Source organism: Taudactylus pleione, unplaced genomic scaffold, assembly GCF_031769625.1.
Source record: "Taudactylus pleione unplaced genomic scaffold, aTauple2 ptg000408l, whole genome shotgun sequence".
Lineage (NCBI taxonomy): Eukaryota > Metazoa > Chordata > Amphibia > Anura > Myobatrachidae > Taudactylus > Taudactylus pleione.
This window is the reverse complement of record NW_028284810.1, coordinates 9,805,078-9,822,500: the sequence shown is the minus strand read 5'-3', so window position 1 is coordinate 9,822,500 and position 17,423 is coordinate 9,805,078. Positions and strand designations below refer to the sequence as shown.

The 17,423-nt window shown below is 39.8% G+C and overlaps 1 protein-coding gene across 3 annotated transcripts in view; it reads left to right on the top strand.

Annotated features, from left to right (window-relative positions):
* The window catches only part of LOC148506323 (EF-hand calcium-binding domain-containing protein 6-like), a 192,593-nt gene that overhangs the window by 109,794 nt on the left and 65,376 nt on the right, over positions 1-17,423 (top strand). For all 3 annotated transcript variants that reach the window (XM_088447002.1, XM_088447003.1, XM_088447004.1), the window contains exon 13: positions 4,537-4,647. In XM_088447002.1, the coding sequence (XP_088303128.1) occupies positions 4,537-4,647 (111 nt within the window). The remainder of the gene's footprint in view (positions 1-4,536; positions 4,648-17,423) is intronic.

Here is a 17,423-nt window from a genome sequence, read left to right as displayed (position 1 = left end):
TAGACATATATCATATAAGTGTCTTTAATTGCAGGTCAATACAGCAGTGATAATTATTACTGAGTATTTCCACCCCCTGATCGTCTTTCCTTGCTGCTCCTCTGCCTTCCTCAGCACTGTCTCACAACCTCTGTCTCCTTCATTCCCACTATTGTCTCCTAATCCTGTCATTGTACCAATGTTACCCACTCACTGTCTCCCATTCAAATCTCATGCATAACAGCCATTGTTGGAGTGTGGAGAACTGACATAAAAATGAATGTTTTATAGCGATGCTTTGCTTATTCAAAAGTAAAGCCTGTTGTATGTTAAGACCATGTCTGACTAGTTTCCTAGTTCAGCTGCCCTATACGCCAGTATACAAGGACACCTTGACTATGTATAGACAATAGGGATAAATAGCTGTGGGAGAATGGTGTTTCCCAAGTGACTGAACCATTAAATGACCAACAGCTTGTACTGTAATATCTGTCTGTCACACTAGAACCTGACTATAGAACAAACGTTTATGCTTTATATACTGTGGTGTTCTGGTTTAAATATTATACAAGAGTAGTTCAATAAATAGGGTAACAAGACCTCTCATTGCATACATGTTTTCAACTTATACATATAAGTATCAGGGCCATAACTAGCTATGGGCAATCGGCGACACCGCAGAGAGCGCAATGCTGTGTGGGTGGCACCGCCAACCATCCATGATCCCTGTATCTGGCTAGCAGGGTGCCTGGAATGGCACCCTGCAGCCAGAATCACAGATGCAGTGACACCAGTAGCCTCCTCTGGATGCTCCAAACAGCAGACTGAATAACAGCTCCCCCCCCCAAGCATCCTGTGCAGTGCTGTATTTACGGTCACTTGTGGTCCCACCCCCTGTGGCATGACGTCATGCGCTGAGGGAGCATGGCTGGCACAGGGTGCTGTAACTGAAAATTACGGCGCTCATAAGCATGGCCTTGGTACAGGTTATTTTTCCTCATACTTGTCTAAGCATTTGTTCCAAAGGTACACAAAGGCAACTAAGAAAGAAAGTTGAAGAAATCAGTGCAAAGCATCTGAAGCCAGAACATGGCGGCTTGCTGAACTTCACCGTCTGTTGCAAATCGCCTTCCACCCAGGTGCTTTTTCATTGGTCCAAAGAGATGGAAATCCCTCGGTTCCAGGACAAGGCTGTAGGGAGGATGGTCCAGTACCTCCCAATGATAGCACTGTAGCAGCTCACTTGTGAGGTTGGCTAAGTGTGCGCTGGTGTTATCGTTCAGCAATATGACACCTTTTCGCAGCAACCTAGGTCGTTTTTGTTGAATTGTCCTCCACAACCGCCTCAATGTGTCACAATATCGGACAGTGGGCTTGATTCATCAAGGATTGCACTTGCTAAAACGCATGCAATTGGCCTATTGTTGCGTTTTGTGCATGGGCATGCATCGCAGTGCACGTGCGCGAACTAGCCACTGAGATTGCAGTGACTACGCAAACCCATCGCAGAGTGATTGACAGGAAGTGCCGTTTGTGGGTAGTGACGGGGGTGGTCGGCGAAATGCAGGTGTGCCAGTGCATTTGAACGCTGTTGCAGGGGCGTGCATAAATTATCCACTGCAATGCCGTATGCAGCTTGAGGACTCATAGCGTGCGCTGAAGTTAGCAATTCCTGAGTAAGGTCAGACCTTGTGCGATTGAACGCGATTATACTGATGGTTTTGCAGTCTTGCTAAACATTACGGATGTGTGTAAGGTGAGGTGGTCGTCCTTGTGTAGAGCCTAGCAATCGCAATGGATTAGCATACACATGCAGTTGAACCGCATGCATAATCGCTATTGCATTCACAGTTGTAATCCGTAATGAATCAGGCCCAGTATTCACAGTATCTTCCTTGGTGAGGAATTCAACAAGAAACACGTCCTTGTGGTCCCTAAACATGGTTCCCATGACCTTCTTTGTTGATGGAGATCTTTTGAATTTGTTTGAAGGTGGGGACGATGCGTGTTTCCATGTCATAGATGCTTGCTTCAACTCCGGTGTCACATGATGCACCCACGTTTCATCGCCTGTAACAATACGCTGCAGGAACTACGTTTGTCCTGCCGTTATCAAAGGCCGCGACATGACGTTATCACCGGACACCTCGATAAGTTGGCGATGAATTTCAGCTTCTGATGTGTGAAATAGTAATATGTGTGTAATCCATGTGGTGGGTTCACACTAGGGGTGAGCGGGTTCGGTTTTACTCGGATCTTTAAACGGCATTTTATTGGCTATCGCCTATCATGTGTTTTGGATAGCCAATATAATAAATCCGAATTTGCGGTAAAGTGGCGATAAGAACCGAGTAAATCCGAGTAAAACCGAACCCGCTCACCCCTAGTTCACACGATTGTGTTTGTGAAATTGTACTGTGTTTCTGGCCTGGAAATACTTGAGTTATGTTTAACTGATCAGTAGTAGGAATGCGTGTACTCGGGGGGCAAAAATGATCAGTACCCAAATGAAATGCTCACGTGATGGTCTAATCTGTAAATGTTGAAAATGAAGTAAGATTACAGCCACTATTATTTTATTTGTGTCTTAATTTCAGTGTGGCTTTATACTTTGGACTGAAAGACAGACTAAAGGGAATATTTACTAAAGTGCGTTTTTTTTTAGAATTGGAGATGTTGCCCATAGCAACCAATCATATTCTATCTGTTATCTTCTAGAAGGTGCTAGATAAATGTTAAGTAGAATCTGACAAGTTGCTATGGGCAACATCTCCACTTCTAAATACTCTCACTTTAGTAAACATACCCCTAAGGTGGAAATGTAATGTCCTGTGACTTGCTGTCATTGATGATATCTCACCCAGTCTGGCCGATGTTTTGCAGCATCGATCATTTTAAAGGCAAAACCATGACTATTACAGACTATTACATTGCCCCCTAGATGTTCTCAATGCATATATCAGTATGCCCATAACCCATTATTACCAATATCTGGTAATTACAGAGAAGAATAATGAATATGATTAAATGGACTTTCTAGTCAGATTGAGTCAGGTATTACTGTTATTTCTTATTTATAGGACTTGTTCCCCTCCTCCCCCATACACACGCATGCTCACTATTATCTGTAATTTTTATAAGTCTTCTTTTGTTTAAGCTGTTATAACAAATACAATATTTATAAGACATGGTTCCAATGAGTCCATGTGATTAGTACATTTGTGATACTACAATTTGTTTACTTGCTATCATTTCATACATTCTAGAACTTTATAGGTTAATGCAGTGGTTCCCAAACTGTGTGCCATGGCACCCTGGGGTGCCTCAGGGCACTTACAGGGGTGTATCGGGTTGGTGGTCCAGTACTGAATAAAATTATTATTAGTCAGTGTGATAGGCAAAACCAGCGCTAATGATTGGCAATTAAAAAATATGTGGACCTAAGGGTGACATATAAGCGCAATTTGCTGCATTTAATTTTTGCTGAATTACTCAACTTTTGGCCAAGGGGTGCCTTGGAAAAAATGCTGATACTCTAGGGCGCCGTGATTCGAAAAAGTTTGGGAACCCTTGGGTTAACGCATCTAACATTTCGGAGCTGTGTGTGCTTCTATAATTGCATTAAGTATATTACCATATCGTATTGTGTAGGGCTATATTCCATTTATGTACAATATAGGAATTAAGCAAAATGCCTTTTACATGCTAATCAGCTTCTATCACCGTGATATACATAACTTTATAGAACATTTGAGAACCTGGGCCATTTTGTCCTGAGAAAGACCATGACAGAGAATCTTTCTGTATTTTTACAAAGGTCTATTTTATTTACATAAATCTGTCAAAGTGATGAACAGTCTGCAAAATGAGCTGAATGGTTATTTCTACCATAGCATTCTTACTCTCGCCACTAGTCACTAAACTTACCGCTATTCCCATCCCCTTCTCAACCTTCTTCCCCCAAAAGTCAGCTGTTCATTATCAGCGCCTGCAGATAATGAATGAAGCCTTGTTCATCATTATTTTCTTAAGTCATCCTGATTTATGCCTGTGTTTTAGGGATTATGCTTAAATTGTGCTTCAGGGATAGAAAAACTTATTTGCCATTGAATGAATACAGCCACGTTTGAAATATTCGGTGCAAGATTTCTTTAGAGCTTTTATAATATGCTTTCCGACTTCGCTTCTTTTTGTTATGAAAAGCAATGTTTTTGTAAATTTTCTTTCATGCCAGACAGGACGACTGAAAAGCCTTTTGAAGTGTTAGCTTGTTTAAGCAATACCAGTGTTTTAGCCTAATGAATGCGGTCTTACAGAGGACAATCTGACATGGCTCTGTACGCTGGCATCTACTGCCCAAGCTCTGTGCGAGGGTCCTGGGCTTGAAATTCTTTCACTGCTGAAAAACCTGATTAACCTCTGATATTCATGTGGGTGCTCTTGATGGTGAGGGTGATGTGGTGACATGGAGTTAATGGCAACCATATGCTTGGGTTATTCTTGGTGCATGTGAGCCAAGTGGACTCTTTAACTGACTGGCAATAACTTCTGTTTCAGGTTTGGTGTGGAGATTACTGATGAAGACTTTGAGCAGCTACTTGACAGAATCCCCCTTGACGATGATGGGAATGTCAGATACCCTCACTTCATGGCAATGTTTGATTCTCGGTAATTAATGTCTTCCTTTGATCTGTCATTTGCAGGCACTATGTGTGTAGAATACATTTGCAACTACAGCCTCATTAATTTAGGCAATTCTTCATTTAGACTAATTTCGAATGCATGAAGTAACATTACAAATTAAAACTATAAATTGTTTTAGTATTAGTCTCCCTTCATAGTGCAAACTATGCTGTAAAGCAGGTATATTATATGCTTAGAAGTACATTCAAATGGATTCATTCCATTACATGTCCATAACTTAAGAAATGAGTGCTAAGAGATGTACTTTGCCACGGTTTGATAAACATATTCATCTCAGCAAACATTCAAATGCTATTCGGCATCTAAATGTTTAGTGCAAAGTATTAACATCACAAAGCGATAAAATAGAAAAGACACAGCTGAGGCTGCTATTATATGGAGTGTGAGCAATGGATAACTCTGTCTTGCAGCTAATAGAGGTAAGTACCTGTAGAGATGCTTTCATTAGACCTAATAGAGGGACAATATGAAAGAAAAGAGGGACATATATTTATTTAAGAAAAAGAGATTGCTTGTCTAAAACAGTTCTAATTGGGACCTATGTATGTCACTTTTGTAAGGCCACCCTCACTACAATACAAGATTTGGACAGTCTCATAAACTGGGGGCTATAAGAAAAAGGGAGCCCTGTATATCATTGTATGATGTATGCATGTTATTGTATGTAAATTCTATTCTACGATGTAGATACTAATTCTGATACAAAAAACGTGCTGCATATACGTATTTAAAGCGTGCCTATTGCCTACACAGTGTTGCTAGCACAGTACCTCATTGCCAATGAGTTCAGCTGCTGTCGCAGGGTACATACACGGATCTCCCCACCGCTGATATTTGCTGCATAGTCTATAAGTAGCACTCTTTCTATACCTTCAGTCAGTGATCTACTGCCGACTCCAGGATTGTGCACGGCTGTTCTGATGGATAAATCCTGCTGCAGGTGCAGCTTCACCAGTGCTCTCCTACATCTAGAGCTGGTGAGTTATACGGCATATTCATTGTGTATCATCACTGGATTGACCCTGTATTTGGCAGTGACACCTGGATAACAGAGGTACAACAGGATCGGTAACCCATCATCATCGTACATGGCAAATTAGATTTGTCATGCCCCTTCCCCATGAGGCCACCCCTTTTTCGGACACGCATCTTATGTCCCTATTTGAAAAATAGGAGGAGGGGGGGGCACCAATGCTGTTTCTGACCCAGGGCACCAAAAAATCTACGGGCGGCTCTGATGCCAGCATCGATAGTTATATGCTAGACATTAGGCAATAATATGACAGTAGTTATGCTCAGTAGTACATCATCAATAACATGCCAGCAATGGTAGCTATATATCAGCAGCAGTTGCCCAATTACAGGTCATCAGTAATATCCTGTAATATGTTGGCATTGGGTCTTACACACAAGTGTTTGTTGTCCAGTCTTGTGCCAGTCAGTAGTAGTAATAACATGCTAGTAGTAGGTGCCAAATAATAAACCAGTGGTAATTCTCAATAATATGCCAGCAGCAATAGTTATATGCCAGACAATCGGCAATAATATTCAAGTAGTTATGCCCAGTAATACACCATTAATAACATGCCAGTAGAACCAGCAAGTATTAGGCCATCTGTAATCCCATAACGGGCCTAGTTTTTAAGGGCAGTATCTGATTTTTACAGTGGACCACATGCATAGAAGTTGTGTTTTCTGTATATATCTAAATTAGTCTGGGCATGGCTGGGTGGAATGGTGTTGTTGTGACCCAATCAGATTGCACAATTTTTAAATCAGAAATCCTTGATGGTAAAACATAGTGGGTATCTGTGCTCTATAAGTAGGGCTCCTGCGTATTCCCGTATCCCAAGACAGTCCCGTTTTCCTAACCAAAGTCTTTAATTTACAATTTTTACTTTTCTATAATCAAAGCGATCTATACATGTATATATCAACCAGACTGGGTATTGCAAATATGGATTCTGTCTCCCAAAGAGGACCATTTGCTGATGAGATCTAGAAAGATCTTGCACACAAAAAGTATTTAGCAGGGTATAAACAAAAACATATAGGAACTTTATAGAAAATGTTTTCTTGTATCTATCACAGGAAGGAAAAACAAAATATAAGAAAAGAAAAACAGTGTATGTTTTACTATACATAAAGATAATATATATAAAGTAAGGATACTGCCTTTGAACCTCTATATACCCCTGCCTATACCTTCTAATATCCTACGTATAAACCTCTAAGGATGACGCTAATTTGCGTACGCAGTCATACAGTAAATAAAGACTCCAGACCTAGAATCTGTGGTTCCAAAGTACAAAGTATTATTCAAGTAAAAGTACAGCAGTTACACGCTATGATCCTCATATAATCTTAGCGCAAAGAGATTATACAGGCCCAAGTACAATTATACATACGCAGCGCTCTCTGATCCAGATGTTAGGCACCAGCAAGAAACCCCTCGTCAATCAGCATTCAGCACAAAGACTAGGAACCCAGGGTCAGAGCACACATATTTATACCCCCCAGAAATAAACAACACAATAGAGAAGTTTGTTGCTAATACCATTGGTCCTAAAGGAGAGGGCATATGTTACAAGGCATTTAACAGGTTGATTCAAATAGACACAATCCAGCCTCTAACAACTGGTGGTCTCTGGTTTCCTGCCTCATGCAACATCCTAAGAGTTGTTCATATAATGTACATTTTGTTGCTTGAAGTCTCTGCGGTCCATAAGTTGAGAATGCATGATGCGATCTCCACACTGATGGTACCGGAATACTGTTGAAAGAGTACGCATCAGTACAATACCAATCACGGCTTACTTATCATGTATAATACCTTAGTTACCAAATAATCTTTATTTCACAGCATTTATGCTAAATTAACAAACTTAAATCGTATACTTTAAAGCTTATTAAACCTTTTATGTGAATATGTAATGTGTAAGTATGCGGGGTGTGATGTAAAGACGCTAGTTAACTTGGGGCAGATGCGTGCGCATGTAGCTAATAAACAGCGTTTTCATACAGGATCTTATGCATTCGCTAATATGCGACTAGTTAACAGCGCAATTGTGCGTATTAATGTGTGTATGAGAAATGATGCACTTAAATCTCACTTAAACTAAGTGAACACCTAGCAGTGTGGAATGCTGAGCCTTATAGTTCCATGACTTGCTCATGCCCCAGCAGCCCCCACCCTTTTCAGGCTCCAAAATACTGGTCTTTGTTCTCCCAGGGCCTGTGTGGATGCAAATTAGCACAGCTGCAAGACCCAAACCTCAGATAACACTCTTGGCTTTGAAGGTATTTTATTGTAGGAAGCCTGCTAATGTAAGGTGCTACAAACGACCCTCTTGCTGTATTCGAGCAGGGCCACCTGGAGTGGGAGCAGACGTTATGTCCATGAAGCTTGTCTTCACAAGCTAGTTGTCACGTGGCCATTTGCTCTGTTTAGCTAATGCAATCCAATTTTGACATACTGTACAGCCATTTCTGAAATACAGTCAGGTGCATAAATATTGAGACATTGACAGAATTTTCATATTTTGGCCTCTATTCACCACCACAATGGCTTTGAAATGAAACAAACAAGATGTGCTTTAACTGCAGACTTTCAGATTTCATTTGAGGGTAATTACATCCAAATCAGGTGAACGGTGTAGGAATTACAACGGTTTCTATATCTGCCTCCCACTTTTTAAGGGGCCAAAAGTAATGGGACAAACTAAACAATCCTAAATCTAACTTTCACTTTTTGATACTTTGTTGCAAATCCTTTGCAGGCAATTACAGCCTGAAGTCTGGAACGCATAGACATCACTAGACGCTGGGTTTCATCCCTGGTGATGCTCTGCCAGGCCTCTACTGCAAATGTCTTCAGTTCCTGCTTGTTCTTGGGGCATTTTCTCTTCAGTTTTGTCTTTATCAAGTGAAATGCATGCTCAATCGGATTCAGGTCAGGGGATTGACTTGCCCATTGCATAACATTCCACTTTTTAGCTTTAAAAAACTCTTTGGTTGCTTTTTGCGGTATGCTTCGGGTCATTGTCCATCTGCACTGTGAAGCGCCGTCCAGTGAGTTCTGAAGCATTTGACTGAATATGAGCATATAATATTGCCCAAAACACTTCAGAATTCATTCTGCTGCTTTTGTCAGCAGTCACATGATCAATAAATACAAGGGAACCAGTTCCATTGGTAGCCATACATGCTCACGCCATGACACTACCACCACCATGCTTCACTGATGAGGTGGTATGTTTTGGATCAAGAGCAGTTCCTTTCCTTCTCCATACTCTTCTCTTCACATCACTCTGGTACAAGTTGATCTTTGTCTCATCTGTCCATAGGATGTTGTTCCAGAACTGTAATGGCTTTTTTAGATGTTGTTTGGCAAACTCTATTCTGGTCTTCCTGTTTGTGTGGCTCACCAATGGTTTACATCTTGTGGTGAACCCTCTATATTCACTCTTGTGAAGTCTTCTCTTGATTGTTGACTTTGACACATATACACCTACCTCCTGGAGAGTGTTCTTGATTTGGCCAACTGTTGTGAAGGGGTTTTACTTCACCAGGGAAATAATTCTTCTGACATCCACCACAGTTGCTTTCCATTGTTTTCTTTTTAAGAATGTTCCAAACAGTTGATTTGGCCACACCTAATGTTTTTGCTATCTCTCTGATGGGTTTGTTTTGATTTTTCAGCCTAATGATGGCTTGCTTCACTGATAGTGACAGCTCTTTGGATCTCATATTGAGAGTCGACAGCAACTGATTCCAAATGCAAATGTCACACCTAGAATCAACTCCAGACCTTTTACCAGCTTAATTGATAATGAAATAACGAGGGAATAGCCCACACCTGTCCATGAAATAGCTTTTGAGTTGATAGTCCCATTACTTTTTGCCCCTTAAAAAGTGGGAGGCACATATAGAAACCGTTGTAATTCCTACACCGTTCACCTAATTTGGATGTAATTACCCTCAAATTAAATCTGAAAGTCTGCAGTTAAAGCACATCTTGTTTGTTTCATTTCAAAGCCATTGTGGTGGTGAATAGAGGCCAAAATATGAAAGTTCTGTCAATGTCCCAATATTTATGCACCTGACTGTATATCCTTTAGGGGAATTATAATAATATACACACTTTATCCAGAGCACCCAAACTATGTAAAGTCATGAAATGGGCTTTTGATGAATCGCCGTAACTTATGGCGACAGTCACAGATGCAATCGCATGATTCTAATAGTAATATCGCCACATGTACTAAAGTGTGAGTTTATCTAAAATGGCGCTTAGGCGGCCATTCGCAAAATGGCGTCTTGCGGTCTCATTTTAAACTGATCTTGTCTCAGCCAATTAGCCAGCTTCGACAAAAGATAATATAAAATAATGTGAAAACGGTTGTTTTCACACCCTTTTCACATTATTTTAGTATCACATGAATTTACTAAGGGGCAAATGGAGTAGAATTCACAAAATTCTACTCCAAGCCCTAATTATCACTTATTTTTAGTAAGCAGATCGCATTTCCCATACTTGTAATGGGAAATGTGATCTGCCCAGATTTACTAAAAATATATTGTGAAAATATACCAGGGGAAGGCCTGTGATAGATGGCGTTATCCAGGTTTCCCCCAGTTCCTCGACTCCTGCTCTGCTCTGACAGGCAGAGCTGAGCCGGGAGCCGTCCCCCTGTGATCAGCTTTGTAGTCTAAATAGACCACAAGCTATTCACTGTAAAAAAAAAGTTGTAAAAAAACCCAAACACTGCATCCAGGGACCGGTGATCGTTACTCCGGTGATGTCTTCTGGGGCTCCGGTCAGCTGGTCTCTAGGCTCCTGCACTGTGACCCTGATCAGCTGCTGCATAGAGCAGCTGACATGGGTCATAGTGCAGGAGCTGGGAGACCAGCTGACCGGAGCCCCAGAGGACATCACCGAAGCACCGATCACAAGCTAAGTGTAATCTGAGCAGGGACAGGGGGGTTGCGGGGGGGGGGGGGCCGCGAGGCGGGAGTGTGGTTGCGGTATCCAGCGGCGGCGCATGCACAGACATATTCTCCCTGTATTTATTTCCGAAAAATACAGGGTGCCCCACACGTAACCCCTTGGTTACTCCACTGCCTTAGATTCCCAAATGCGGAGGTGTAAAGGGAGAAGAGAAGAGGGCCAAGAAGAGATACTTTAATGATATAAAATACAGTAAATACAAGTTAAGACACTTTGTGCACAGAATATACATGATGGTAAGGGAGGGGTGGTATAAATAGTAAGTACTAGTATATAGTACAGACTGAGCTTCCCAAACTCGGTCCTCAAGGCACCCTAACGGTCCAGATTTTAAGGATAACCATGCTTGGGCACAGGTGACTTAATTAGTACATCAGTCTTTTGATTTAACCATCTGTGCTCAACCATGGATATCCTTAATACCTGGGCCGTTAGGGTGCCTTGAGGACCGAGTTTGGGAACCTCTGATATAGTATATAGGATAAATTCTGATATACTTTTGGAACCTTGTAATGTCCTCATTGGGAGAACAATTTAGCCTGATCAATTTACCCTCCCACAAGTGGGATACATTTCCCCAGTATGTAGGTCTTTATCAAAGATTTTCTAAGCTCCTGTTGTTCACAATGAAAAATGTGTTTTGTGACAATTTTGGTTATTTTTTTATACATCAAAGTTAGTTATTTTACTTTCATTAAATTCCTTTTTTATTTTGATATTTTGGTGCATTGAATTTATCATATAGAACAGTGTTTCCCAAACTCATTCCTCATGGATCACTAACAGTGCATGGTTTCCATTTTTCCTAGTTGGTGCACAGGTTTACTCATTACTGGCCGACACATTTTAAAAGATCCACAGATGGAGCTAATTATTTTACTTGTGATTCTGGGCCGTATTCAATTGCCGGCGAAAAACCGTTCCTGGCGAAAAGTTTTCGCCGAAGACGTCATTTCGCCTGTCGGAAATTTTCCACCGTATTCAATTGTAAAGAGTGTTCGCCGGTGCGAAAAGTCTGCGCCTTGTAACCAGCGGGAAAGATTCACCTCTGAAAGGAGGCGGAAAAAAATGCAGAATTGGGGGTTTGGGGTGCAAAGTTGCGGCAACACACCTGCAACCTTGGTACAGTCCCCCAAAGGTAAACTGTGTTAAAAAATACTTTAGAACACCCCAAAAAAGTACTTAAGTTTTGGGGGGGGGCAAAAAAATCAAAAGTTGGGGGACAAACTTAAAAACTAGCGAAATTGACTCAAGGGGGTCTGCCAAGTAGGACCAAGCTTTTTTTTTTTATTGCAGGTGCATGCTGAAGGTGCGTTTTTTTTTATTTTTTAAAAATGCTCTTTAGCGATATTTAACCATGCTTGCACCCATTTTCATGTACCACAAATTTGCTGGGACTATTTATTTTAGCAAAAAAAACCCTGCTAAATGCTATTCTTCACCACTTGTGCACTTGTGCAAAGACGCTAAATAGCACCAACTAAGAGCATTTAAGCACTCCATTACCTTCAGCAGGGCTATTCGGGGTATCCATAGTGATCCCCCCATGTCAGTGCATCTTTTGGGGGTGTCAGGATGATTTCCCTATTTGTGACAGGACTTTTTGACGATTTGAGTTTCGCAGGGACGCGTTCTCGCGTCCTTTGCAATTGAATAGGGCGAAAAGTGGTGACGAGCGCAAAACTTTTCCGGAGGCAAAACTAGCGATGACGGCGAAAACTCCGGCATGCGAAAAGTCCGGGACTTTTCCCCCCGGCAATTGAATACGGCCCTCTGTGAGCAGACCTGGAAAACATGTACTGTTAGTGCTTCCTGAGGAATGAGTTTGGTAAACCCTGAGATAGAGAATACTACTGTAACTATTTTGTGCCCCTGTTATATGGAATAAGGGCAAGAAAAGATCATTCTGCCTTAACCCCTGACTTATAGACCTTTCTGGTTGGCAATATTAGGACTCCAGTGGTTACTGTTTATTGGTCAATGACCCCCTGTTGTATTGAGAATCAGCCCCAACTGGCTGCTGACAGCATGAGGGTCATCAGGACGTATAGAGCCCATTTGAATGCAGTGAAATGAGTAAAATATTACTTATCCTGTTTGAAATGTTATCGAACACTGGGCAAATAAATAGAACCACCATAGACAATTTTAATGAAAAATGGTGTCCAGCTTGCTTGGTGTAAACAGCCTTTCATTCTACTATGCTATTTTATTATTTCATTTAAAATAAATGATATCTGTGTTCTTACCACTATTACTATCGGTTTGAAAATGATAGGAAACAAATATAGCGAGAAAGAAGCTGCTACTGCTGTGTAGTTGAAAAGTACTTAATTGGTCCCAATAACAGCTTCTCTGAATCAAATAAACACATTTATTGAACACACAATAAAATACATAACATTGAAAAAGCTCCAAGAGGGGAGCGAAACGCGTCAAAGGGGTTTACATTGTGACCAGTGCTACTGCTATCTGACCTCAAGGTGGACATTGCTGCTCAACCGCGACCACCAATTTATGCGCTTAAAGGTGCCGACCTAAACCAGGGCATATTCCTCTTACAGCTGAGACATTGAGTGGTGTGGTAAAGTGAACAGCATTGACAGAGACGCAAGACTGCAACTAGACCGCAGTGTCGGTCGGATACCTGTCTCCTGTCCAGCCGCTACTCCGTCCTATATATAACATATGGACTTCGCTGTACATCTTATTGCTGTTTGAAGTATCGCATAAGGGGATAAACAATTGTACATCCAGCGCTTTGTTTATATCCAATGAACCAAGGGAGATCTGGCGCACTACAAGCATCAGCCTAACACCGGCATACATCAGTCAATTCACTGGATAAAAAACACCCAATGTTTTAACAAGCGGTGAACATACATGTTGAATTTTCTATACCTCGAACTCAAGCTAAACTCTCCACATGTGGATCTATTACCCCAACAACTAGATACATTTATCATGTATTAAAGTTGTTACAATAGCTGTAGCAGTGTGTTGGATATATTGATATCTTTTTAGAGATACATTTTACAATGTTATTTATTTTATTGTGTTCAATAAACGTGTTTATATGATTCAGAGAAGCTGTTATTGTGATCAATTAAGCACTTTTAAACTACACAGCAGCAGCAGCGCAGCTTCTTTCTTGCTTATTTTTGTTTCTTGCTGTATATGTCAGACTAGCAACTGACATTAAGGGGTCTATTTACTAAGCAGTGTTAAGAGACAACATGAAATGAGATAAGGTACCAGTCAATCTGCTCCTAACTGCCATGTCACAGGCTGTGTTTGAAAAATGACAGTTGGGAGCTGATTGGCTGGTACCTTATCTCATTTCACTTTGTCTCTTAACACTGCTTAGTAAATAGACCCCTAATGGTGCATACACACAGTCAGATTTTCCTTCAGATCTGTACAATAACGATTTTAAAAATTGTTCAATCGTTCATATCTGAAGGAAAATCTGACATATCAGACATGTTTGTCAGATGAACGATGCGCGTTCCCGCTTGTCAAATAACGATATCTGACATCTGATGTGTTTGCAGTCAGATTTGTTAGATTTCATTCATTTTAATACAGGCAAAAATCGTTTGTAGTTTGTAGTTCATGAAATCATTGGTAAAATCGTTCAAACCGTTCGTAGTTCATGGTTCGTAGTTCATCGTTTGTCTGACAGATCTGACCGTGTGTATGCACCTTAAGTCTTGCAGCACTGCTGATTGTGTAGCAGAATATTTCTAGACTAAGAAATCTTGAATTAATAAAATTCTTCATTTGATTCTCACAAGAATTTTTTAATTGGAATTATTTGTTTTACATTTTCATCAATTACTTCAATTGTGTTTCATGAGAGCCAGGTGTAAACTGAGGAGATCAGTATTACTGACAAACCTCAGTTTATTTATATAACTTTTTTTGTGTATTTCCAAGCAATAATTAGTAAATACATTTTCAGTACGAAAGATCTAAAACTATTTGTAATAAACCTGGGTAAAGCACCCAAAGATAAAAGTACTGTTCACACAACGCCACAAGGAGTGCAGGTATTCCTGTACATGCTCACTGTTATTACAGGGCCTAATTCAGATTCGGGAATAGAGTAAGAAAGAGCAAGTAACTCTACATATTGGTGAAACCATGCTGTACTGCAGGTGGGGAAGATGTAAATTGTGCAGAGAGATTTAGATTTGGGAGGGATGTGTCCAAACTGACATCTAAATTGCAGTTTAAAAATAAAGCTGCCCAGTATTTGTGGGCTACATGCAAAAGCTGCCAGTATTTACCCTGCATGCAAAAACTATGTATGTTATTGCACCCCTTGCATTGCAACATGGTTTGTCCAGGTGCTCAGTTACTTGTTCTATCTTACTCTAGTCCAGAGGTTCCCAATCACGCTCCTCAAGGCTCCCCAACAGTTCAGGTTTTAGAGATAGCCATGGTTGAGCACAGGTGATTTAATTAGTACATCAGTCAATTTGATTTAACCACCTGTGCTTAACCATGGATATCTCTAAAACCTGATCTGTTGGGGCGCCTTGAGGACCGCGTTTGGGAACCTCTGCTCTAGTCCCAAATCTGAATCAGGCCCACTGTCAGTGAGAAGTTATAGTCCCATTATAGGTATAGAAGTTGTCACTATTCTTAGTAAATCCAACAATGGATATTTATAAAACAATAATAAGTTAAATATAATACTCTAATACAGTACATAAGTATAAAAAAAGATGGTGAGAAATGTGCTTTAAAGCAACACTCTTCAGCACCAGGTTGTATTTTATTACATAGGTTGAGTCTCCCATATCCATGACTGAGATAATGAAACCTTTGCTTTCTGATGGTTCAATGTACACAAACTTTGTTTAAGGCACAAAATTATTAAAAATAAAGTATAAAATGACCTGTAGGCTGTGTGTATAAGGTGTATATGAAACAAATATGAATTTAATGTATGTATACAAACTTTGTTTGAGCCACAAAATTATTGAAAATATTGAATAAAATTACCTTAAGGCTGTGTATATAAGGTGTATATGAATCATAAATGCATCCTGTGTTTAGATTTGGGTCCTATTCCTAAGACATATATGGTATGCAAATATTCCAAAATACAGAATATTCCGATATCCAAAATACCCCTGGTCCCAAGCATTTTGGATATGGAGACTCAACCTGTAATAATAATAATAATAATAATAATAATATAATAATTTATTATAATAATATCACAAATCCTTCAGTTGTGTGAGTTAATGAGCCCTTCAGGTTCATTTCCCAATGTTACATAATCATTTGTAAAGTGTCCCCTGAGCCGAGCTTCCCACCCATGTATCTGTATTGTTTATAAGGTAAATACAACTACACTTACCACCTGTGACACTTTAGGGGGATCTATTATAGTGTACTTGTAGGATTAAATAAATGGATAACACACTTTCTATAGAGTTTGGACAGCAAGGGGTTTGTGTATGGGCCCATGGCAGCCTTAAATAGTTTATTTTCATATCATCATAGATTTTAAAGTATTTAATAGAATGGATAAATCAAGCGTTAACAAACTGCGATTGTGCTGAATATACAGTAATCACTGATAACTACTTAATTAAATATATAAATATATTTATTGATACAGTGGAAAATGTAATGATTCTGGGGCACTCACATGAAAACACACCAAACAATATATGGTTCTATAGCACTAATAGAAACCACAAATGTAAAACATTACAGAGAAATATATTAAAACATCTCTGAAGATACATTATACAGTATGAATAGCAAAATATTGTCACCCATACGTCTGGTGATTTTATGCCAATTTATTACAGTTTATTTTATTAAATACATTTTGCTCTATGTTGTACTTGATATATTTAAAATAAATAAACTAGACCTAAAATGCAGCAGACACAACATGTAAAAGTATTTTTTGACAAATATATTACTAGGATTAACTTTATCAGTGTGATTTTGTTTTCTTCTCTAAATCCCCCCAATATGTCCATACACATGTCCCAACACTCCTTTCCTTGTAATATATTTGTTCTTTTTTATAAAGGAGAATAGAACTAAAATGTTGACATAGGGTTTTCTTTGAATGATGGTCGGGCAGTGTTTGAATAGCAGTTGTATGTTTTACTAAAATAAAAACTGAAAGAAAGATAGCGTTTTGACTAAGTTAAAGTAAATTTTTTTTATATATATATACCCTGTTTAACGGGAAAGTTTAATTTGCTGTGGCCTTGCTTAACGGCACTGATATGCCATTCAGATATTGAGACACACTTTGTGGAGGAATTAAATCATCTTCTGCCAGACCTCCGTAAGTAACCTTTGTGTGGTCCTCCTCTCAGATAGGCATCAATCCCTAAGGTTGTCAGTGTTGTGCTGTTGTTTTATTAAATGACACAAAATGTGTGTGGGAACTTGCAGGAAGCAAATCCAGTCTTAGGACCAGATTTTTGTTCCTTCTATACATAGAGGAGAAAAGTGACATTATAGATGCTACTAAAGTTAGTTCTACTCAAGCTTGGCATGGACAAAAGAACAGTGTTGTTTGTGGGATGCATCCCCAATTTATATATTCTTCCCATGTCAGTATAATCACTACTGGGAGGTAGCTCGATTAAGGATTACCATATCATTAATAGTATCCATGACTTTTGTTCAAAGGCTACTTGTGTAATGTTGCCTTGTGGATGAAGCACTTTAATCCTCTCAGCCG